This window comes from Rhinatrema bivittatum, chromosome 1 (assembly GCF_901001135.1).
Source record: "Rhinatrema bivittatum chromosome 1, aRhiBiv1.1, whole genome shotgun sequence".
Classification (NCBI taxonomy): Eukaryota; Metazoa; Chordata; class Amphibia; order Gymnophiona; family Rhinatrematidae; genus Rhinatrema; species Rhinatrema bivittatum.
The window spans coordinates 285,580,118-285,604,520 of record NC_042615.1 but is presented as its reverse complement, the minus strand read 5'-3'; the positions used below and the strand labels follow the sequence as shown (position 1 = coordinate 285,604,520).

The 24,403-nt window shown below is 44.2% G+C and overlaps 1 protein-coding gene across 1 annotated transcript in view; it reads left to right on the top strand.

Moving 5' to 3' along the window:
- The window catches only part of DOK1 (docking protein 1), a 169,006-nt gene that overhangs the window by 102,467 nt on the left and 42,136 nt on the right, over window positions 1-24,403 (top strand). Inside the window, exon 4 of the mRNA XM_029596004.1 lies at window positions 7,557-7,729. Coding sequence (XP_029451864.1) covers window positions 7,557-7,729 — 173 coding nt within the window. The remainder of the gene's footprint in view (window positions 1-7,556; window positions 7,730-24,403) is intronic.

The window sequence follows — 24,403 nt, the reverse complement described above, 5'->3', positions numbered from 1 at the left end:
ACCCCATGCACGACTGTAGGAAAGTCTTTATTCTACGAAGGCATGAAGAGTGATCTTTCTGATATACGTGATTAAAAGCTCATGTATAAGTAAGACTGATTTTAATCAGCTTCGTCAGCTCTAGTAGTAGCTGTCGCAGATGCTTCTCTTGTGTCCCACTCAGAACAACCACATCCTCAAAAGCTGAAAGGTTAACTTTCCGCTTCATTGTGGCATCCAGCAAACATATCACGATGAAGCTGCAGTTGAGAAGCATCCTTGTCGGTTGTGTAAAACCCTGCAATTGATGTGCTAGCAATCTCTCCAACTGCAAACTTTTCGATGTTCCTGATTGTGTAAATTGCTGCTGATAGTAGCAGCCACTCATAAGATAATTCTTCTGTAGAATTTCTCAGGAGACTCAGACTGGTGAGGTCTGCATCCAGCATCAATGTGCTGTGGAGGTTTTTGCTATCATGGTGGTCTTTGACCAGGACTCTTCAAATCTGTTCCTCCGTTGCTTTGTGCTCTCCTTAATGGGTGCCAAAGTTCTGCTTGATGGAATTGTATGTTCAGTAAGACCTCAATCTCTCAAATTCTCTGTTCCTGCCCTTCTTAATACTTGCATTGTGCCATAAAGAGCTTCTTCTGGATTTCATTAGATGTTGTATGCACAGCAACATGTCTAGATGGGCCTGGAAGTTCTTTTATATTGAAACCAATGGCACTCAGTACAATTGGGAATTTTCAGTTTCTTTCTGCCACATTTTCTTGATCTCTGATTGCCTTATTGACACTTGAGGATCTTCTCTCTCTCCATATGATCCACAGAATATTCACTTGTAGTGATGCTTCTATCAGTAATGCTGTTCTTTTACTTTTCTCCTTTATCCCGATATCCGGTTTTCTTGCACTGAGCTTTTTTTCTGTTGGAATGGAAATGTCCCAGGTGATGACTTTGTCTTCATTCTCTACTGTTTTCTCAGGGTCATGTTCCCAGTGCTTTTCTGGTACACTGACATTGTAATGTTTACACAATTTCCAGTGGATGAGCTGTTCCACCTTATTATGCCTTTCTGTATACAGGCCTGACATCAAACACTTGACATCCAGCAACAAGATCTATATCCATTATTAGTTCTGTTTTACATAATCTACTTTTATCTTTCTTACTGTTTTTTTCTATGCTGGCTGTGAGCCATTGTGTCCATAATTCACTATCCTGTTCTGCAGTTATCAGTATCATCTTCAGATCTAAGCTCATCTATCCTTAACCATTCCTGCGTCAGGTTTTGATCTATGTGGGGTTTCTGAAACAACTTTTTGAGGTCCATATTCAAAAGCATATAGCTGGATAACTCAGAAGTTATCAGCTAAACGAAGATTTGGGCACATATCTGGCTAACATCTAGTGGGTAAATAAGTCAGCTGACCCGAATTTAGCTGGATAAGTTAGGGGCGTTACAGGGACGTTCTGTAATTTGGAGGAGTTGTTAGCTGGTTAAGTTATTCAGCTAACTCCAATATATTTGGTTGGGCCAAAGAGCTTCCCTAAAGTTAGCTGAATATAGTTAGTTGGCAAACTTTAAGATAGTGCAGCTGAACTACTGAATGTAGCTGGCTATTAAATATGCCTCCAAACTTAGCCACACAAGTTTATCTGGCTAACTTAGCTGTTGGACAGTGACTGACTGTATTTCCCATTATATTCATGCTTTTGTCTATTGATTTTCCTTGTCTGCTAGTCAAAATCTTTAATGAGTTTTTCTCATCTTTTGCAAATTCTGCTGCCTCTTTCCTATTATGTGCTGGTAAATTCTCATTCTTTCTACTCACTGAAATGATTATCCAAGCTTATGGATGGAGACCATTTTTTTTCATACATCAGCACTTTTTAAGTATTAGTATCTGTTGATGCTGTTAGGTACACTTGAAAGATTATACATATAGAACTTCTATTATAGGCTATTTCAATAGGCTCATACTGCCTTCAGCTCTTGGAATATACAGTCTTGGCATATGCTGCTTGTTATAGATTATTGCATATCCATGAAGACATTTTTCTTCTTCTTACATACAACTGTTTAAGATCTTTATTGAACCAGTCTACTATTCCAGATCTGTAGGAAAGTGCAGATATTGCAAGTTGATTGATTAATTGATTATTTCATGTTAAAGCACTTTTCAAAATCAGTTTCATTCTCCTTTAGTGCTCTTTTCTGTCAGTAACTTGTGCTGAATTTGTGCACCTTCATCCATCCCTAGATATTTGTATATGCCATCCTGCTCAAGATCTTTTGTGCTACAGTCCTCAGTCAGAGAGATGTTTTATTTAACTTTTCCTTTACCAAAAGTTGCATTCACACATTTATCCAGGCCAAATGCCATCCTCATGTCATCTAAGAAGCTCTTCACTACTCTGAACTGTTCCACTGAATGACTATTGCAGGGGCTAAACATTTTCAAGTCATCTGCAAGCAATAAGTGCGATGTTTATGGATCATTAGTGTCTCTGGAATTAAGGCAAAATGCATAGCCCAAAGAATTAATAACTGTACTCTGAGGATTCAGTGCCCAGCAAAACAAAAGTGGTGAATGGGAATCTCCTTGAAATACTCTTCACTGGATTTTGATATTAGGAATAACATTGGCCATCGCCATAGTTCAGTTGGAATGTAGTCTGAAATATTTTCATGGTGAGCTTGATATGCGTAATCAATCCAGGAATCATTGTACATTTCAAGGACATTTATTATCCAAGAGTGTGGGATACTATCAAAAGCTTTTTTATAATGTGTCCATGCTCTACTGAGGTTTTGACCTGTCTTACAGCTGGTCATAATGGTTTTATTCAGCATGAACCGGTTCTTGGTTCCAGATGCCCTTCCTTTGTTGCCTTTCTGTTCTTATTCCTTGATTTTATTAAAATCTATATGATCATATATTCTTTCTGCAACTAATACAATACCTCAAAATTACTAAGAAAAATCCATAAAACCACAAACACCAGCCACTGGATGTGGGCCAGCAATTTGATCTAATTGCTTCCTAGCTTCTCAGCAAAGAGCTGTTATCCAGCACTGAAATGAAATAGGGAAACTACAAAATAGAATTTCATTCTGGTCTAGCCAGCCAGTTGTGAGAAATTGATTGTACAAGAAGAGGCTTCTGTTGATGGGTTTTTTTTTTGTGAAGGGAACTTAAGCAGCATAAGAGCTGTGCCTACATACATAATTGTGATAACCTGAAGAGTGGACTGTTTGGATTTTTGCATTCAGACTGTTTTATTCTTGTAACTCTTCTGAACGTTGGATTTTTTTCTCAGTAACATTTTTTCTTCTGTTTGAAACACAAAATTTGGTGTGGACTATTTATTTTGCAGACTGGTAGACTGGTGTCCCAACTTTGTTTAGTTAGCGCCTATTCGTGAGGGGCTAGCTAAACTTAAAATAGATAAAGCAATGGGGCCAGATGGGATACATCAGAGGATACTAAAGAAACTTAGAAATGTCCTGGCAGCTCCGCTGGCTGACCTTTTCAATGCTTCTTTAGAGTCTGGAGTAGTTCCAGAGGACTGGAAAAGGGCGGATGTAGTTCCTAATTCATAAAGGTGGAAGTAAGGAGGAAGCTGGGAACACGTATTCCTTCCTCTAATATGTGGACTATCACTAGACTGGAATTTGTGATCTCTCCCTTTTACTTAATCTAAGTTGATGCCCTCTTCGGGCCTTTTTCTTCCAGCTGCCTAAGCTTCCAAGTTCACGGTCCACGTTAAATGTAACTTTTGTTTCCTTGGTTTTTCTTTGATTATGAAAAAAAGTTGTTCCTTCAGTTGTTTCAGTTATCTAACCCTGTTCGATGTAAACCGATCTGATATGGTATTTAACTTGAAGGTCGGTATAGAAAAATGTTAAATAAATAAATAAATAAACTACAGGCCAGTTAGCTGACCTCAGTGGTGAGCAAACTAATGGAATCACTGCTAAAACAGAGGATAGTGCAATTTTCAGAATCCAATGGATTGCAAGATCCAAGGCAGCATGGTTTTACCAGAGGAAAATCTTCTCAGACAAATCTGATCAATTTCTTTGATTGGGTGACAGAGAGTTGGATCAAGGGAATACACTAAATGTGTAGTGTACCTGGATTTCAGCAAGGCCTTTGACACAATTCCGCACAGAAGACTTATAAATAAATTGAGCACCCTTCGTATGGATCCTAGAAAGACTGACTGGGTTAAAAACTGGCTGCGTGGAAGGTGTCAAAGGGAGGTGATAAATGGAGTTTTCTCTGAGGGGAGAGGGGTTGTTACTAGCGGTGTGCCTCAGGGATCGGTCCTTGGACCTATTGTTTTCAACATTTTTGTGAGCGACATAACAGAAGGGTTGTCGGGAAAAGTTTGTCTTTTTGCCAATGAAACCAAAATGTGTAACAGGATGGACAGCCAGGAAGGAGTGGAAAACATGAGGAGGGATCTAGCGAAGCTCAAGGAATGATCTAAAGTCTGGCAGCTAAGATTTAGTGCTACAAAATGCAGAGTTAATTCATTTAGGATGCAAAAACCCAAGGAAAGGTACAGTATTGGATGTGAAATTCTTCTAAGCACAAAAGAAGAATGGGATCTGGGGGTAAATGTATTTAATGATTTTAAGGTGGCCAAACAGGTGGGTAAAGTGACAATAAAAGCCAGAAAGATGCTTGCTGCATAGGGAGAGGAATGGTCAGCAGAAAAGGAAGGTGATATCACCTCTGGTGAGACCTCATTTGAAATACTGTGTACAATTCTGGAGACTGCACCTTCAAAAGGATATAAACAGCAGGAAGTTGGTCCAGAGGGTGGATACTAAAATGAGCAGTGGTGTTTGTCCTAAAGCATATGGGGATAGGCTTAAAGATCTAAACATGTATAAGCTAGAGGAAAAGCAAGATAGAGGAGATATGATGAAGACATTCAAATATCTCAAAGGTTTTCATGCACAGAAAGTGAACCTCTTTCAAAGGAAAGATGAGGTTGAAATGGGGTAGACTCAGGAGTAACCTCAGGAAATATTTCTTTACAAATATTTCCTGAGGTTACTTCTGAGTCTACCCAATTTCACAGAGGTGGTGGATGTGTGGAACAGCCTCCCAGTGGAATGATGGAGACAAAAATGGTATCTGAATTCAAGAAAGCATGGGATAAATACAGGGGATCTCTAAGGAAGTGTTGGATGGGCAGACTAGACGGGCCATACGGTCTTATTCTGCCATCATGTTTCTATGTTTTTAATTCACAGAACCTGCGTTCCCTCACTTGGCTAGGTTTGTTCTGGTGCTGTGCAGGGTTGGAAAGTAGCATCCCCCTTCCCCTAGGGGGGTTACATTTTTGTATGAAAATACTGGATGCTCAGCTTCCCTGCACACGTGGGAGCATTTATCTGATTGCCGCAAGAATCGAGGCAACAGAATCCCCTTATTTGCTAACTTTGGGGAACTAGCTTCTTCCTCCAGTACCTCCTCCCACACACCCGACCCCATTTTCCTGTCTAAAGCAGGGCCCAGGACACATACATATTGCAGTTATTACTATAAAGGCTGCACAGCTCCTTACTTAACCTAGAGATTTGGTGTTGCAGACTGCAGGAAAGAAATTCTTCAGTCCAGCTGGTCTCAAACAACAAAAAAAAACCCCCAAAAGAACTGCTCTTTCTGTGGGCAGGGCAGGACGACTGATAGATGAATTCCACCACCAGTCCTGTTCAGCTTGCCTTTCTTCTCTGGGGGACAGGCCTTACCTCCTCACTGACAAGTATTATCTCCTGAAGGTGGTCCTCCCCATTTTATCTTTGCAAAAACAAACAAAAAAGCAGCAGTGTGCTTCCTAGGAACTTGCTGAGTTGCTCCAACGATACCAGGGGACTGAGGAACATGGCGGTCTGTGAGCTTATTGTTGATACTACATAGCAGCCCACCAAAATGTCCAGCAGAGCCCAGCATTCAGGGTCTGATCCTTTCAGGACCATGGGTTGGGAAAAGGAATTACTCAATCGCCTGACGCATGAACTCTACGGGAATGGCATTTCTTGACTTTTGCGCTGCCTCTTTCTCTGAGGGGCCACAGCAAACACAGCCTTGGGTTTTTTTGTGGTTTTTTTTTGCAAAATACTTTTTATTTAAGCAGCAAAGAGAAACAAAGGCAGTGGTGCCCTTCAGACACATCTGATATACCAATATGCAAACTTGGCTATGCTTAGAACAGAGCACTTTAAATAGAACATGAGAGAGGCCATTGTCCCAATCCGTACAATTACAAGACATGGTGCCTTTTATACCATCCGCCCCTTTCATCCACATCTGTAAACCCTAAAAACTTTCATACACTTCCAGAAAGGGAGCTATTCCTTCCCCTTTTTTTTCCCAGTCTCCTCTGCACTCAGATGTTTTGTGGAGCCAAAACAGAACAAGCAAAAGTAATTCACAAAATAGTGTACTGCTCGGACACTGACACACACAAACAAATACTATGAGATGTAATTGATTGAGTTGTGCAAAGCATGTGCAAAACACCTCCCCAGTTTTACAGAATACCCTGAAGCGGTGACACGGTTTCATGCTTCTGGCTGCAGTTCAGAAAAGAGCTTCCGAGCCTGCACATATGGCCTGGCTGCTTTGCAATGAGCTACCTTAGGTGTGAATTTTAAAAGCCCAGCACACGCCAAAGCCTGCGAGATGCACGCAGAAGTCAGGCCAGCGCGCACGGCACACATTTTAAAGGCATTAGTGTACCTGCAAATCTCCTGGTACACATGCACAAAATTTGTATTCTGAAAAAGAGGCGGAGCATGGGCATTCCAGGATTCATGACTGAAACCAGCACATAAATACTTATGAACACAAGCACACGCCGGGGTCCTCTACCTCCTAACTTTACTTCTGCTATGGATGGCGCGCCGGGCCGATATACGCGCATATCTCCTGGCTTTGGCACACGTAGGAACGTCGTTTAGACAATACGACATGACTTAAGGTTGGCTGAGCAAGTCCAAGTTTTAAAACTGTGCTGAAATGGAACAGGTTTGAAAAAGCCTGGGAAACTCAGCATCTGATTGGTCCAAAGTTGAACATCGTGCACAATGGGGATCTCCTCATGCTGCAGATCACTACATCATCCTAGCCATATGGCAAAAATGAATGCATTTTTAAAAAAAAATAAAAAGTAGATTTTCTAACAAGGGGGCCAATTTACTGAAGTGCATTAACATTAGCGATTAACAAATGCAAAAGTGGTGTTATATGCATGATAGCCTAAGCAGGGCAGACAAATATAGGGGCCTACAAGTGATGCAGAATTTGAAAATAGTTCATTCTTTGCCCAGGATCTTCAAGCCTTGCTATGTATGTAGAGAGAGGAAAATCCACAGAAAAATAGCTATGGCAATGTCATGTCATAACACTTCTCTCTGGAAGATTTCCCTTTCTCACCACCTTTAAATCTCCCAGTTGATCGTACACCATAGGTTAAAGTGCTCTGGAGGATTCTCCGTGTGATACGGCTCTTCTCAATGGGATGTATTGTCATTGGGTTTTGTTCCCTGCAGCGAATGAGTTCTGGGTGACCGTTCAGAAGACGGAGGCTGCAGAGAGGTGCGAGCTGTACGGGGGTTACATGCTCAAAGCTGACAAGGACTGCTTGATTCTCAAGGACCCCAAGACCACAAAAGTCCTGTACACCTGGCCGTACAAACTGCTTCGCCGCTATGGCCGGGACAAGGTAAGAGGAAAACGAGTCTGTGTGGCTGGCTTCTCTCTCGCCTAAGGTGCCGAAATGTCTCCAGACTTTGGCACTAAGAGGCTTATTATGGGTCCATCATATAACCACAAAACAGGATTAAACCATTTATAAACCAGGTACTGAAGGATTTGGTTTGAGGATCAAGATAATCTCTTGATCCTCAAGAGCTAGAGTTGCCTGCATTACTGATTCTGGTACTATCCTTTCCAAGACTCTTCCCCCAACCCCCACATACCTTGGTATGTGGGGGTTGGGGTAATGTTAATTATGTTATTACCCCCATATATCTTAATTATGTTATTACCCCCATATATCTTAATCCAAGTTAATTCGACCTGTTCATTGTAAGACATTTACTTGTCATTGTTGTTATTGTTTAAAATGTAAACCGAATTGATCAATAATTTTGTTATTGGAAAGTCGGTATAGAAAAATGCTAAATAAATAAATAATGTAAATACAAGCGATCTATGGATCTCCAACCTTTACATTCCCATCATACCCTGAACGCTCTGTGTTTTCTACCTTGATGAAAACAGCTGCATCTGTTTAGTGTAAGCAAGGTGTGCTCTCTCACCCGCCTTCTGCCGTTGTGAATCGAGGCCTGTGTCAAGGGGGTGTGTCTGTTAACCTGGCACATGGCGACCTTCTGTAAGCATTAAGGTGTCTGAGAGAGAGACATTTGGAAACAATTTCAAAACTATGTGCGTAGGTGCAAAGTTCATGGGTCAAGTTTCCCTTGGACTTTGCACCCTTTCTCAAAAAGGGTCCCATACTCCGGCCCACAGTCACCGGATAAAATTAATCAGGCAACTTTGTCCAATTAACTTTTAATGCAAACATTGTCTATTTATTTTTATTTATTTATTTAGTTCTTTTATATACCGACATGCATGATACAAATCATATCAAATCGGTTTACGTGGAACATAGGGTTTGAAAAACATTAACCATAACATAGATTGTCTAAATGTGAACCAGCTGAATATCCCACCTGAAGTTAGCCAAAGTTGTCCGAGAAATCTTAGGACCGCTCTTTACCTGGACAGTATAAAATAAGGTAAAAACACGTCAGAAAAACCTCCACCCCACCTTGTGCCGTCTTTTTTTTTTTTTTCTGGGCAACGATGTGTCGACAAAATTTAGCCAGTGAGTGGGGAGCAGAGGGAGATTTGGGGAATTTTAAAACATGGGGGTTTGTCTTGATAACTGCCAAAGTTACCCAGACCTGGAAATATGTGTTTTCCCTTTTGAAAACTGCTTAGGGGGGAAAAGTACCTGCAGAGATTTGCATCTGCTTTTCCTGCAGATATGTTTTCCTTGAAAAACAGTGCGCCTGGTTTTGCAAATGCAAAACCAATGGGCAGTGTTGCCTCCTCCAGTCTAAGCCTGCCTCCCGTGGGGAAAAGCAGGGGCTTTATTGACCCTCCCCCCCCCCCCCCTGTACAGGCTGGTCAGTTTTCAGACATCCTATTTCCCCAGTAATGGCTTTTCAAAAATTTGCCCTCTGAATGCAGGACTGATGTCACATGTAGTGGGACAAAAATGCAAAGGTGAATTTTTCAGAAGATTTACAGGAAGCTAACAGGCCGATTACAGTACAGTGCGCTCCGGTGGAGCACACTGTTAACCCACGTTTGGACACGCGTTTTGGACGCGCTAAGCTTACCCCTTATTCAGTAAGGGGTAACAGCACGTCGAAAACGCACGTCCACCCCCCCCGAGACTAATAGCGCCCGCAACATGCAAATGCATGTTGATGGCCCTATTAGGTATTCCTCCCGCGCGATTCAGAAAGCAAAATGGTGCAGCCAAGCTGCACATTTTACTTTAAGAAATTAGCGCCTACCCAAAGGCTGGCATTAATTTCTGCCGGCGCCGGGGAAGTGCACAGAAAAGCAGTAAAAACTGCTTTTCTGTGCACCCTCCGACTTAATATCATGGCGATATTAAGTCGGAGGTCCCAAAAGTTAGAAATAATTAAAAATTTAAAAAAATATATTTTTAAATGGGCCTGCGGTTCGCGGGTTGAAAACCGGCGTCTCAATTTTGCCGGCGTCCGGTTTCCGAACCCGTGGCTGTCAATGGGTTTGAGAACTGACGCCGGCAAAATTGAGCGTCTGCTGTCAAACCCGCTGACAGCCACCGCTCCTGTCCGAAAAGAGGCGCTAGGGACGCGCTAGTGTCCCTAGCGCCTCTTTTTACCACGGACCCTAATTTGAATATTTTTATTTACTGAATCGCATGCAGAGAGAGTGGCCTGGGCACTTGCCCGCTCTCCTGCGATTTTTCTGTATCGGCCTGAAACTGTGGTGGTTAGCCAGTGAATCTGTCCAATTGCAAATCTCCCCCTTCCAGCCCATCTAAATCTGTACGCACAAATGTAACCGCTCAGAAAGGGAGGCCAAGTCAGCGGTGTGCTGGGGGTTGGGGATAGCGCAATACAACGACATGGCTAACTTTCAGGCCAATGCAATAATCTTGTGCATTAAGAACCTGTGCACTGGATTTCAGCACGCAGTTTTACACGCACATTAAAATGTTGTTTAACTCCCGATGCAAGTATGCTATGCTATGCTAATCCAATCCATCGTGAGTTAAAAAATAAAAAGGAGGCGCATAGACTGAAAATGTGCGTTCAGCATAGGTGAGGGGGAGAGGAAAGGAGCCCTCGTATCCGGTTGACAGCTGCTCCTATCTACACAGAACAGTACAGAAGGAGGAATTAGCACAGATTTAGCAGCATTTGCAAAGGCTTTGGCTGACTTTCCGTCAAGGGTTAATGCTTGGCGATGGCGTGAGTGACTGCCAATCAGTTTCAGATCAGTGCCAGCCTCCACTAGCTTTCTGACTACTGCCCGTCGTCCAGTCCAAGCTGGGTATTTTTTTTTCTGTCCCAGCAGGGATGATGGCTGCTGGTGCCATTTGGAGCAGTTTGCAGTTTCTGATGCTATTTAAGGCCAGTGGGGCTAAGATGGGGGCGAGGATAAGTCTGAGAATTCTTCCATGCAGGGAGTGGCACTGGTCCGGATCTGGGGTTTGTGTGTGTGCTTTCTGGCCTCACTGTATCTCAGTGGTGGGGGGAGGGCAGGGTGAACCTGGCCTGAAAGAACAGGAGCTTATGCGGCAGGACAATAGGCAGAAGGAAATCATCGGAGGGCTTCCCCGTGGATTGGGTATTTTAAATAATTAAAATATAGAACAGAGAGGGTAACTTTCAAACTGGTCACGCTGGCAAAATACACCTGTATATGAATATGAGCAAAGTTGCTACAGTATTTTATAACCTGTGCAGAAAGCATATGTGCAGGTTAAAAATAAGAGTACCTATGTGTGCACAAATGCTCGCGTATGTAAAAACCACGAGTTGTGCAAATTCAAACTTATCTGGATAAATGCTGATTTATCTGGCTAAGTAGTAGCATGCAGCTGGATAAGTCCAAAAAGCTCTACTTAGGTGGATAAATCACATATAGCCAGATAAGTGTCGTTACTTATCTGAAGAAGTTCGAATTTGTCCATCTAAGTAGCAGGAAAGGGGCTACTTAGCCAAATAACGGGCCAATACTGTAAACGTCGCTGCAAAGCGGGCGAGCACAGGCCAGTCTCCTGGGCGCAACCACCCAGGTAGTCACCCCTCCCTACCCCTCCCTCCACACACACACACACACACACAACACACACACACCAAACCACCCAGTAGTAACCCCTCCCTACCCCCCCCTCACACGAGCACACACACACCAACCACCCAGGTAGTCACACGCCTCCTACCACCCCCCACGCACACCGCACACACAGGCCAACCACCCAGGTAGTCACCCCTCCCTACCCCCCCCCCCACACACAACACACACCAACCACCCAGGTAGTCACCCCTCTCTCCCTACCCCCCCACACAACACGACACCAAACAACCACCCAGGTAGTCACTCCCTCCCGACCCCACCCCCCACACACACACAACAAGCCAACCACCAGGTAGGCACCCGCCTCTCATACCCTCTCATCCTCCTACCCCCCCCACACACACACACAAACCAACCACCCAGGTAGGTCACCCCTCTCTCTCCTACCTACCCCCCCCCACACACACACACACAAACCAACCACCCAGGTAGTCACCCCTCTCTCCCTACCCCCCCCCACACACACACACAAACCAACCACCCAGGTAGTCACCCCTCTCTCCCCTACCCCCCCCCCACCACCACACACACACACAAAAACCAACCACCCCAGGTAGTCACCCCCTCTCTCCCTACCCCCCCCCCCCCCCCCCCACACACACACACAAACCAACCACCCAGGTAGTCGCCCCTCTCTCCCTACCCCCCCCCCACACACACACACAAAACCAACCACCCAGGTAGTCACCCCTCTCTCCCTACCCCCCCCCCACACACACACACACACAAACCAACCACCCAGGTAGTCACCCCTCTCTCCCTACCCCCCTCACACACACCACACCAGGTAATCACCCCTCCCTCCCTCCCTACCCATCACACCAACCCAGGTAGTCACCACACCAACCCAGGTAGTCACCCCTCCTTACCCCCCCCCCCCACACACCATACCAACCCAGGTAGTCGCCCGTCCCTACCCTCCCCCCCCCCCCACCACACACTCACCCAGGTAGTCACCCCTCCCTACCCTCCCCCCCCACACCCACACACTCACCCAGGTAGTCACCCCTCCCTCCCCCCCCCCCCCCTGTCACCCCCCCACACACACAGGTACTCATCTACACAAATACACACAGCTTGGCTCTCACCCTCACACCCGGGTACTCATCTACACATACAGGCAGTCACTACCTCACCACCCATGCTCTCACCCAGCCATACAAACACAGTGCCTAGACCTTGTCTTCAGGTGCCAGTGGGATGGTGTCTGCTGGCAGCCATTGCATCCTCCTTTTCTCTTTGGATGCCAGCAGGATGGGGTCCACTAGTGGCCTCCGCTTCCTCTTCCTCTTTTTGATCGCTAGCAGAATGGGGTCCACTGGCAGCAACTGCATCCTTTATCTTCAGCCGCCACAGAGCCAGGTTGAGGGTTAGGCGGCAGCAGGAGTCACGGTTTTCCAAACGTCATCTCCTGCTGTCTCAGGGTTGATCTTGTGGTAAGAGCTGAGAGACTGACCCTGTGGCAGGAGATGACGTCAGGATAAACGTGACCCCTGCTGCTCGGTAGGAGGTGTAGGGAGATGTAATGCCATGGATCAGATCGGCAGGGCTTTGGTTTATCCCTGCACGAGCCAATCCCTGCACCAGGTGGTAAAAGATGTGCGCAGCCATGCACTTGCACAGCTTAGAGGGAACAGTGGTGGAGATCCAGCTGCGGGACTCCAAAGATCTTGTCCTTTCTATCCAAACTCATCCTGAAATGACCGCTCTGTAGGAAAAGTCTGCTGCTGGAAAAACAGGCTAATATACCCCGGCTTCAGAATGAGAAGGGGGTGGCACTAAACCCCCTCAAGCCAAAAGGGGGAAACACTTTCCAAGTCCCAAAAACTTCCTCTGATGAGACAAGTCCCTTCATTGGCAGGAAGAAGAGCTTACACCTGGCTTCCGGATATGGGGCATGTCCCTCACCTGAAGGATCCAAGGTTTCACCACCAACAAAACTGCCCAAAAAAATACTCAAATTGTCCCTAAAGTCTTTTTGCCACAAAAGTGGAGGCAGGTTCTGACAGGCCAGGGATGCACTGGGGTCCTCTCAAATCTACCTGCTGCCAAAATGGCTCCTTACTCTCCAGAAGCCAAACCAAAATGACCATATTCACTAGACCACTAGCCCCTCAGTGTGCACCAAGGAGCTACCATTCACAGCAGCCTCTAAGGGAGGTACTGTTAGAAAATGGTTTCTCCCACTAAGCTGAAAACCCAGGGCAGGATCTAGGGCCACCTAGTGGAGACCAGGGTGTTGTGCAATATGCAAATAAAAAACATACCCATGTGACTTGGGCAGGTTTTAAAACAGCAGCTTATTTTTTTCAAATGTGTGTTTTATTAGATCATAAAAAAAAAAACCCCCACACAATAGTAGTAACAGCCACAATAATCATATTGGCTTACAATGCAATCAAATGATTCATCATTTTGAAAATTTTTACAAAATGGCTCCACACATACATATAACCAAACATTCACACACACCCCATCCATACAATCCACCCTACCACACCATCCCATCAAGAGTAGCCCACATTGTACGTACACTAAAGCAAAGAATCTTGTAGTTCATATCCTCAAGTTTTGAAAAATGCTTCAACGCAGAAGAAGCAACTTGTCCCAAAGAGCAAAGTAGCCTTTTAGGTGTAGTGAAGACTTCTGGGTAGCTAAGTCCTGTTTCCAAAATAGTTCAAGTCGTGCGGTCTGCTCCATCCAACCCTTCCACTGAGCGAAGGATGGGATGCCTCTGATTTCCAAACCTGCAAATAACTGTCTTGGATTCCCCGGTCCAAGTGATATCACAGATTATCTAAGTAAGACATAATAGAGCCCCAAAAAGGCTGCAAGTTAGGGCAGCCCGTGAACATGTGACAAAGGGTACAAGGCGCAATTTTGCATTTCAAACAGGAATCAGATCCCACAACCTCAGAACATCCCATTCCCGAGTAATATACGTTCTGTGTAGTAATTTAAATTGTATTTCCCTCATAGAAGCAGCAGCATAATGCCTATATATCAACAAAAATACATGGGACAATAGCTCTGGGAAGACATCGATGCCTAAATCCGCACTCCATTTCTCAGCCAAACGAGCCAAATGAGGGGCAAGCAAAAGAGAAAGTAAATATCTCGTCCAAATGGCAGTCTTATTAAATTTCAGTGGGGTTTCTAAAAAACTTTCCTCATCGTCAGTAGGAACAATAACATAAACATCCCCCTTAATTATACTATGGCAGTAATGGCGAGCCTGGAGATAGGCAAAAAACTGATGTCTCGGTATATCCCACTCCTCCCTCAACTGCTCAAATGAGTACAAACAAGAAAATTCAACATCTATCAGCTGGGCCAGAGAACGAAGATCCAAACCATACCAGCTTTGGAAATCCAAGCCGTCCAGACCTGGTAAGAAATTTGGATTCCCTGTCAGGAACAAGAAGGGGGAGATAGACGCACTATGTGCCCCCAACCCCCGCCACCACACCCAGGCTTTCTGGATGGCCTTAACCCAAAAAATGGAGGTGTGCAGGGAGATCAGTTTGTCAGGAGGTAAATGAACTAACTTTATAGGGGTGTAGGGGGACATCCAATTTGACATCAGCCCTTCCACATCAAACTTAGGATGTTGAGACACCCATTCTTGTAAATAACACATAACGCAAGCAGTATTATAAACATGTGGATCAGGAAGTACAACTCCGCCACCTGAGCGGCCAAGCCGTATCACATGAAAGCCCCCCCTCGCCCTTCTATTACGCCAGATAAAGGATCCCACCGTAGAGCAATAGGACCTAATCGTTGAAGCTGAAAGCCACATTGGGAGCATTTGTAATGGATATAAACATTTTAGGAAGAATCGCCATCTTTACCCAGGGTGCACCTACCCGAAACAGAAAGGGGGAGGGCCTTCCATTTCAATAAGAGAGCCCTCATATTATGTAAACTGGCCTCAATGTTGAGATCATAAAGCTCCTCCATGGACCTCGCAACCTGAATACCCAGATACTTAAAATGAGATCCGGCCTAGGTGAACAGAAAGTGCCCCACCCATTGTTGTAAACTAGGAGATAATGGGAAAGCTGCATATTTCCCATAATTAATCAAAAGTCCTGAAAAGGACCCAAACAGATTAATAACCTCAATGATATCCCCCAAACTCTCAGCCAGATTCCCCACATAAAGCAACATATCGTCTGCAAAGAGACTTAATTTAACAGACTTGCTCCTGGTCTTAATGCCCTGGAATGAGCGAAGGGCCTAAAGCCTAATCGCCAAGGGTTCTAGAGCAAAAACAAATAAAGGGGGAGACAAGGGGCATCCCTGCCTGGTGCCCCTACCCCCCCCCCCCCAAATAAAATCCTCAGACAGGGCCCCATTTACCAATAATTGCGCTTGTGTCAATCTATATAACAATTTGATCCAGGAAATCATAGCATCCCCGAATTTATAGCATTCCAGTATCCAAAGTAGATACGGCCACTCCACACAATCATATGCTTTTTCAGCATTAAGGCTGAGGATCGGGCCCTGGCTAGTATTAGGCGGTGGGGAAAGTACAACCAGTAACGTTTTTAGGAGATTGGTGTTAGAGAGCCTCTCCTTAATAAACCCCATTTGATCAGGAGCAATAACTTCAGTTATAATCAAATTCACTCGTTGGGCCAGGTCCACTGCTAGCAATTTAATATCTTGGTTAAGAAAGGGAGATGAGGAGGTGAAAGCAGGATCCTTCCCCAGTTTGGGTAGCAATATCACAGTGGCCGGATTGTGTCCCCTTTCAAATTCCCCTCACCCTTGCACAGCATGAAACATATCATATAATGGGCATAGGGTGGAATCACCTAAGAGTTTATAGAATTCCAGCCCGAGCCGGTCAGGCTCCAGAGCTTTTAGTAATTTCAATTGTCTGATAGCCCTGTGTATCTCATGCTCATGAATGGGTTTATCCATTAACTCACGAGCTTGCTCACTTAGTTCCTGAAAAAAGTATGATAAGTCTGCTCGTTAACTGGCCCAGCCATATATAAGACCTTAAAATGAGACAAAGGCTTCAGTTATCTGAGGCATAGTATTTATTTATTTATTTATTTATTTATTTGACAATTTTTCTATACTGTCGTTTGTGGTGCCATCACAACAGTTAAAGTAGTGAGATTCATCAGCCCTTCCCAAATGTGAGGAGTAATCTCATTCCGCCGGCCCACAGAATTCACCAGCTGGGCCAGTAGTTTCCCAGATTTACTCCCCCCATTGATAAAGTTTATATTTAAGATACAAGTTTTCTTGTGCTTTAGCATCTAAGAGCTTTTTTAGTTTGCAGTGTGCCTCCACCAGACATTCTTTAGTGTCTTGAGCTAAATCTCGCGTGTGGGCACGGTGCAACGACATGATCCGTTTAGTGAGTTCAAGGATATTGATGTTCCTAGCCTGCTGAGCAAAAGCCTGATAGGCTATAATATGCCCCCGCATGACAGCCTTGGCTGCACTCCAGAACATTACAGGGTCAATGCCGGGTGTGAGATTAAACTCAACATATTCCTTCCACTTGTCATGGAGGAAGAAAGCAAGGCACTTGTCATTGTATAAATAAGGTGACATGGGCCACCAGAATTTGCCCACCTGCGTGGGAATTAGGTCAAGCATAACAAGTACCAAGGCATGATCAGAAAAAGGGACATTGTGAATCTCACTAGCTACCAACTTGTTATAAAGAAATTCCAATATGAGAATATAGTCCAATCTGGAATACACGTTATGCACCTGTGAGTAAAACGTGAATTCCCGGTCTTCCAAATGAAGTGTAAGCCATGAATCAATTAATTGCAGCTCTTGGGGACAGAAAGCCCACTCCATATCAGCTTGGGTTTTCTTAGGATTTTTTGGTGGTTTACAGTCTACCAGAGGATTATCAACTACATTAAAATCCCCTCCCAAGATCACCGAATAGCCCTCCCATGCCACCACCTGAGCCAAAAGAGTGGAGAAGAAACTATGGGAGTAGATATTTGGTGCATACAGATTGACAAAGGACCACTTTTATTCCCTGCCATTCACCCACAACAATAACATAGCGGCCGTTGGGATCAGAGAAGCATTTATTCTTAAAGGTAATCTTTTTACTGATCAGAATGGCCACCCCTCTCTGCCGGGAAGTGAAAGAAGAATAAAAAACATTGATCAACCCATTCCCGCTGTAATTTCTTGTGCTCTGCATCATCCAAATGAATTTCTTGAATAAAAGCAATATGCACCCCTCGTTTCCGTAAATCAGTGAGAAGCGTCTTCCAGTTACTTGGGGAGTATAACCCATTGATGTTAACAGTAGAAAAAATAATCCTAGACATTTGAATTAATATTAGTATATATGCAAAAGATGTTATAAGCTTTCAAAAAAGGAGGGATCCCCCAGCAAGGACCCACTCCTCCCTCAAAATTTCCAAGAATCCCCGCAACAGGAAAAGCGACATGCTCAAGCAGGCCAACAGTCACACTAAACCAAGCACTTACAATGACAACCCACCCCCCCAGTAAAGTATACATTCTAACTCTCAATCCCTCATTCAGGAGGGGCACCTCCAGTATGCCAATGAAGAAGTGGGCTCTTCCTCAATCACCAGCAAGAGGCACCCACTATCAAGTGAAGGCTCCCAGAGCCGGTAGAATTCCCCGGCAGACTTCACCACCGCTCACCAGGCACCAAACAGTTATCCCAGACTCCATCAAAGTTATAGGCGCCAGGGAGGAACAGATCCATGATGCCAAGGCTAGGCAGGGGCACAAAAAGAAAAGGTTGAAGGTGTCTCATACAGCTACATAGAAAAAGATAACTCTGTAGGCCCAAGCTCAAAAAAACACAAAGTCATGCCGCTAGGTAAAGCGCTCGGACCATACAGCCAAAATCCAGGGCAATTAAGTCCTAAAACACAAAAAAGAAAAAGAAATGGTGCCTGATATATATATATATAGAGATAAACATGTGAGCCAAGGACACAAGGCAATGAGAATACAGAGCACGCGAACCTCAGTCAAAAAAAAAAAAGAAAACATCGACTTTCCACGCCGCCAGAAGGAACCAACTGAAGAAAATAACTTCCAAGACCTCATCAACCTGGGAGCTGATCCAGGAACTCCTTGGCTGCTTGCGCCGAGGTGATTACTTTAGTCTCACCCTGAAAAAAAACTTGCAGACGCACAGGATATTGGAGGGAGAAAGTTCCACAGTGGTATAACTGCGTGCAGTACGGTGTAAGCTCCTGGCGCATAGCTTGAACTTTAGTAGAAAATTCCTGGAATAGCCGCAGTTTCATATAGAAACATAGAAACATAGAAATGACGGCAGAAGAAGACCAAATGGCCCATCCAGTCTGCCCAGCAAGCTTCCCTCATTTCTTCTCCCATACTTATCTGTTTCTCTTAGCTCTTGGTTCTAATTCCCTTCCACCCCCGCCATTAATGTAGAGAGCGGTGGAGGAGCTGCATCCAAGTGAAATATCTAGCTTGATTAGTTAGAGGTAGTAGGAGTAGTAACCGCCGCAATAAGCAAGCTACACCCATGCTTATTTGTTTTTACCCAGATTATGTTATACAGCCCTTATTGGTTGTTTATCTTCTCCCCTGCTGTTGAAGCAGAGAGCTATGCTGGATATGCATCGAAAGTGAAGTATCAGGCACATTTGGTTTGGGGTAGTAACCGCCGTGACAAGCCAGCTACTCCCCGCTTTGTGAGTGTGAATCCTTTTTTCTTCTCCCCTGCCGTTGAAGTTATGCTGGATATGCGTGAAGTATCAGTTTTTCTTTTCCCCTGCCGTTGAAGCAGAGAGCTATGCTGGAAATTCGTGATGTATCAGTCTTTCTCCGATGCCGTTGAAGTAGAGAGCCATGCTGGATATGCGTCGAGAGTGAAGTATCAGGTACATTTGGTTTGGGGTAGTAACCGCCGTAACAAGCCAGCTACTCCCCGCTTTGTGAGTGCGAACCCTTTTTTCTTCTCCCCTGCCGTTTAAGCAGAGAGCTCTGCTGGATGTGTGAAGTAACAGTTTTTCTTTTCCCCTGCTGTTGAAGCAGAGAACTATGCTGGATATGCATTGAAAGTGAAGTATAAGAATGGAGTGATCAAGCTAGTTGAAAGGCATCAGGAATAGAGGAAGGTGGAGGTAGTAATCTGGATATTTGGTTTGGGGTAGTAACCGCCGTAACAAGCCAGCTACTCCCGTCATTGTGAGTGCAAATCCTTTTTTCCACATTTCCTCATGCTGTTGAATCTTAGAGTGATGTTGGAGTCACAGTAACCATGTGTATGTTTATTGACTAAGGGTATTGTCTCCAGGCAGTAGCCATCATTCTGGCGAGTCACCCACTCTTCATTGGCGGCCTCTTGACTTTATGGATCCACAGTGTTTATCCCACGCCCCTTTGAAGTCCTTCACAGTTCTGGTCTTCACCACTTCCTCCGGAAGGGCATTCCAGGCATCCACCACCCTCTCCGTGAAGAAATACTTCCTGACATTGGTTCTGAATCTTCCTCCCTGGAGCTTCAAATCGTGACCCCTGGTTCTGCTGATTTTTTTCTTATGGTAAAGGTTTGTCGTTGCCTTTGGATCATTAAAACCTTTCAAGTATCTGAAAGTCTGTATCATATCACCTCTGCTCCTCCTTTCCTCCAGGGTGTACATATTTAGATTCTTCAATCTCTCCTCGTACGTCATGCGATGAAGATCCTCCACCTTCCTGGTCGCCCTTCTCTGTACCGCTTCATGTTATGAAACATGTACCGCTTCATGTTATGAAATAAAAGATCTTTTTTATTGTGGTAGGCTTGCAGGATTCTGGCTTTCTCCATGTAATTTAAGTAACGAACAAAGACTTGGTGAGGCCGCGCCTGGTCCGGCCCTCCACTGCCAAGTCGTTGTGCCTGTTCCACCAAAATCGGTCTAATCATCACATTTAACTGAAGTTGCTCGTTAATCTCCTTTTCACAAAGGCGTACCAGATCTTCACCGTGCACCAATTAAGGAACCAATGTCTAAATATTAGACTTTCATAAGACGCTTGTCAGCACTTTTTAAACAAAGATATGAATCAGAATTTTTAGAACAAATATAATTTTAATATTTCATATCTTTGGAAGCACAGTTGTCAACCTTGCAAGACAGGCAGATCATCACTGTGTCTTGTAATCTCTAGACACCCCGCCCCCCCATGCACAAATTGTTCCTGTGGCTGTGATTTTCCAGGTCCTCAAGTTTATCCTCGAGGGATCCGTGCCGTCGCCCTAGCTCAGTCACACCAGTCTCCAGGCCAGTAAGGCGGTCTTCATGCACGGCAAGATTGGTTTGCACCACTGACAAGGCCGTGGCATATGCAATGACTTTTGTTGCGAATCTCATCAACTGAGGACTGAATGCGCTGTAATTGATCTGCTAGCGTGGCCGAAACTGCCTGGGTGAGGTCCTTGATAAGTGCCGGAGAGAGGCCCTCCTGACCTGGGCCTTCCGCCACCATTTTGTCATCACCCCTGATAACCTTTTCCAGGCCGGTACGCTAAGTTCGACCTGGCATTACCTCCAAAAATGCCGTTTCTGTGGGGCAGACTCCCTCCTCTGCAGACTATATTTATGATGTTTGAGGCGTTTTTTTAAGCAGGTTAAATGTCTGAATCCCGCCGGCTCCTAGGAAACAAAAGGAGAAAGCGTGCGATCAAGCCGACGACACGGACTCAACCCCCCAAAACAGCAACTTATTTATGTAAATGTTGGCCCTGTCCCTTTCTTACACATGCCAAGTTTCTCCCAGATCCTGATTTACGTTCCTAAATTGCAGTTTTGAAAATAGCATATATATGCTGTTTTATGCACATAAGTGCTAATTTTTATGCACGTAATGTTTGAAAATTCACCCTTAAGCCAGCTTCTCACAGCTTAGCGGCGAGCCCCCATCACAGATTTCTTACCCCTTTCCTTTGACGGGACCTACTCTGTCCATCTGAAACTGCTCCTGCAGAATCAGGTCATGCACTTGATGGGGTAGGTTGATAGATCAGGGCTGGAAATTTAACTCCATTTCTGACCAGGAGTAAAGATTCCAGCACAAGTCAAAACCAGGTTAAGCTAGTGCACCTCTGTGCATCAGAGTACTTCTTAATGCCCTTGTTTGTTTGAAATTTCAATGCGAGGGCGCTAAGCAGTACATTTTGTGAGTGTAAAACTCCTTCCTGCATTGGCAGCTAGGCTTATGCTCACAAAATGTGCATTCAAGTGCAGGTAACACTGTGTGTTTGGCTGAATGCACCTTTCTGCATTGGTCCGTTTGTCTGGAACAAAGAAAGTACTGGCTAAGTAAACCAACCCTAAAGTATTATAAATAAAACCTTAAAGAACAGGGAGGTATGGAAATTCACAAAACCACAATTCAAAATGTATCAATCCAACAAAATAAAATTTATTCAGAAATGTTAAAAAGTTAATTAATTCTTGAATATTTTTATTAACATGTATACAAAAAATACATACACATAAAAACCTACAAACCCAAACCATATAGAAATAATCAAACAATATTATATTTTTCTCCTATCCTTTCCCAACCCTAACAAAAAATTCAACATATGTAAAACATTTTTATACAAATCACTCAAAAAACCTACATATGCAAAAATAAATTAAACACAACAAATACAAATGAATGTACATAACAATATACCTCACACAAGTTAGGCAATACTCCATGTTTTAGACGCACAAATACTGATGAGATTAAACTACTGCATTTATGACCGTCATAATAGGCATCATCGTTTTTGCTTTCGCGAAAAGCAAAAACGATGATGCCTATTATGTCGGCTATTTCATATGAGTCACAGCTGTTTCCGATACAGTTAAAAACATAATTGCTATTGTTCTCACTCTGTTCTTTGTTGAGTTGCATAACAATATACCCCCATAATCTATTCAACACCACATAAAAACCCACTTTCTCATTAAAACCTTACAAACCCCAAAGCAAATGGAAATTGTCACTGGACTTCCAATGTTTTCTAACAATATTATATCAAATATCATATGTCTCATCAAGCATCCCCGCACTGGCCCATATTTTGCCTCATTTGAGGCTGCCTCTGGGAAACATAAAAACAGAGAAAATAAGTTACTTCAAAAAATAAAACAAATTGCTATCAAAGGATAGAAACTCCAGAAGAAAAATACAGCAAATTCCACACAGTTACCAAGTCGAACCCTATTAGCAGAAAAATACACACTGGTTTTAATAAGATTATAACCAAAAAAATAATAAAATAAACAATAGGCATTACAAAACCTTACCAACAAATAAGTACAAAAGCCAAAGCAGTAAGAACTCCATTCTAAACGTTCATTCAAAAAAACCCATCAAAAGCAAATCTACCAAACGACTTTACATAATTCACAAGACACATTCAAACCAATCGCAGACAATAAACTTTAAAAAAAATTATCAACTAATCCTCAACAGCCAAATCTGAAATATATTCAACACAATCTCACAAGCAGATAGCGTTCTAGAAAAATAAACATTATGGGGTAGATTTTATAAAAGTACGCCCGCGCGTACTTTTGTTCGCGCACCAGGCGCAAACAAAAGTACACCGGATTTTAATAGATACGCGCGGGGTCGGCGCGCGCAAGGCTGCGCAAAATCGGCAGCCTGCGCGCACCGAGCCATGCAGCCTCCGTTCCCCCCCGAGGCCGCTCCGAAATCGGAGCGGCCACAGAGGGAACTTTCCTTCCACCCCCGCAACTTCCCCTCCCTTCCCCTAACTAACCAGCCCTCCCGGCCCTAAATAATTCCCACCAGGCCGGCTGCCGGCACGCCATGGTCCGGTGTGGCGGCTGGTGCGGAGGCCGCAGCCACGCCCCCGATGACGCGCCGGCCGCGGCATGCCCCCCCCCCCCCCCCCGACACGCTTCCCCAGGAAAGCCCCGGGGCTTTGCACGCGCTGACAACCTATGCAACATAGGCTCGGCGCACACAGGGGGAGCTTGGGGCAGGTTTTCGGGGGGTACGCGCGTACCCCTTTGAAAATCTGCCCCTATATGCAGGATACCCACTCAAGTCTAACATTAAGACCATCTGGACTAACAGAACCCAGCGGAATATCCATCTCTGCTCAAAATAAAGGAGCTGACAGGATACATTTCCTCCTCAAGGATGAGAAAATAATTGCTGTAAAGCAAAAAAAAAAAACAAACCACAGCTCCTGAGAAGAATGTGATGCCTCTATCCAAAGCTGCATGAGTGGTGCGTCAACCCGAGCATGAGTAATGTTAACTACGGTGTTGAATGATCGGAATCTTTGAAGAGTGGATGGTTTTACCCACATAACTAAACCACATGGGCACAAGACCGCATAAACCACATTACTGGATGAACAGGTTGTAGAACATGTTCGTATTTACAACTAGTTACCGGATGTTTGAACTCAAGGAGTGCTAAAGATAGATCACAAACACTGCAACTTCCACAGGGGCGATGACCAGCCTGATACCATCAGCAGTTTTTAACTCCAAAGGAAGATAAAATACTAAACTGTCCTGCAAGTTTTTTGACTGTTTGAAAGCAAACAAGTGGGGGGGGGGGGTTTTTTTTTTAGAAAATACAGGGAAATTCAGTAGCAATGGCTAGTGTGTCCTAATAATGGAAATGACCTGCTGAGTATAAGGAAGCACAAGAACCACCCTGTCCTAGGACAAAACCAATTTCTTCTTAAGCAGCAATTCCCAATTTGAAAACCGGGCATGTTTATACGCTTTCTTGACAATCCTCAGTGGATACCCCCACGCTAAAAATGCTTCCTGCATCTTAACTACTTGGATCTTGAAGTCAGCTAGAGTGGTACGTAACGTATACTACGAAATCGGAAAAATTGACTGACGGGTTTTCAGATCAGGAATTGCTGCTCAAGAAGAAACTAGTTGTGTCCTCAGACAGGGTGGTTTGTGTCCTT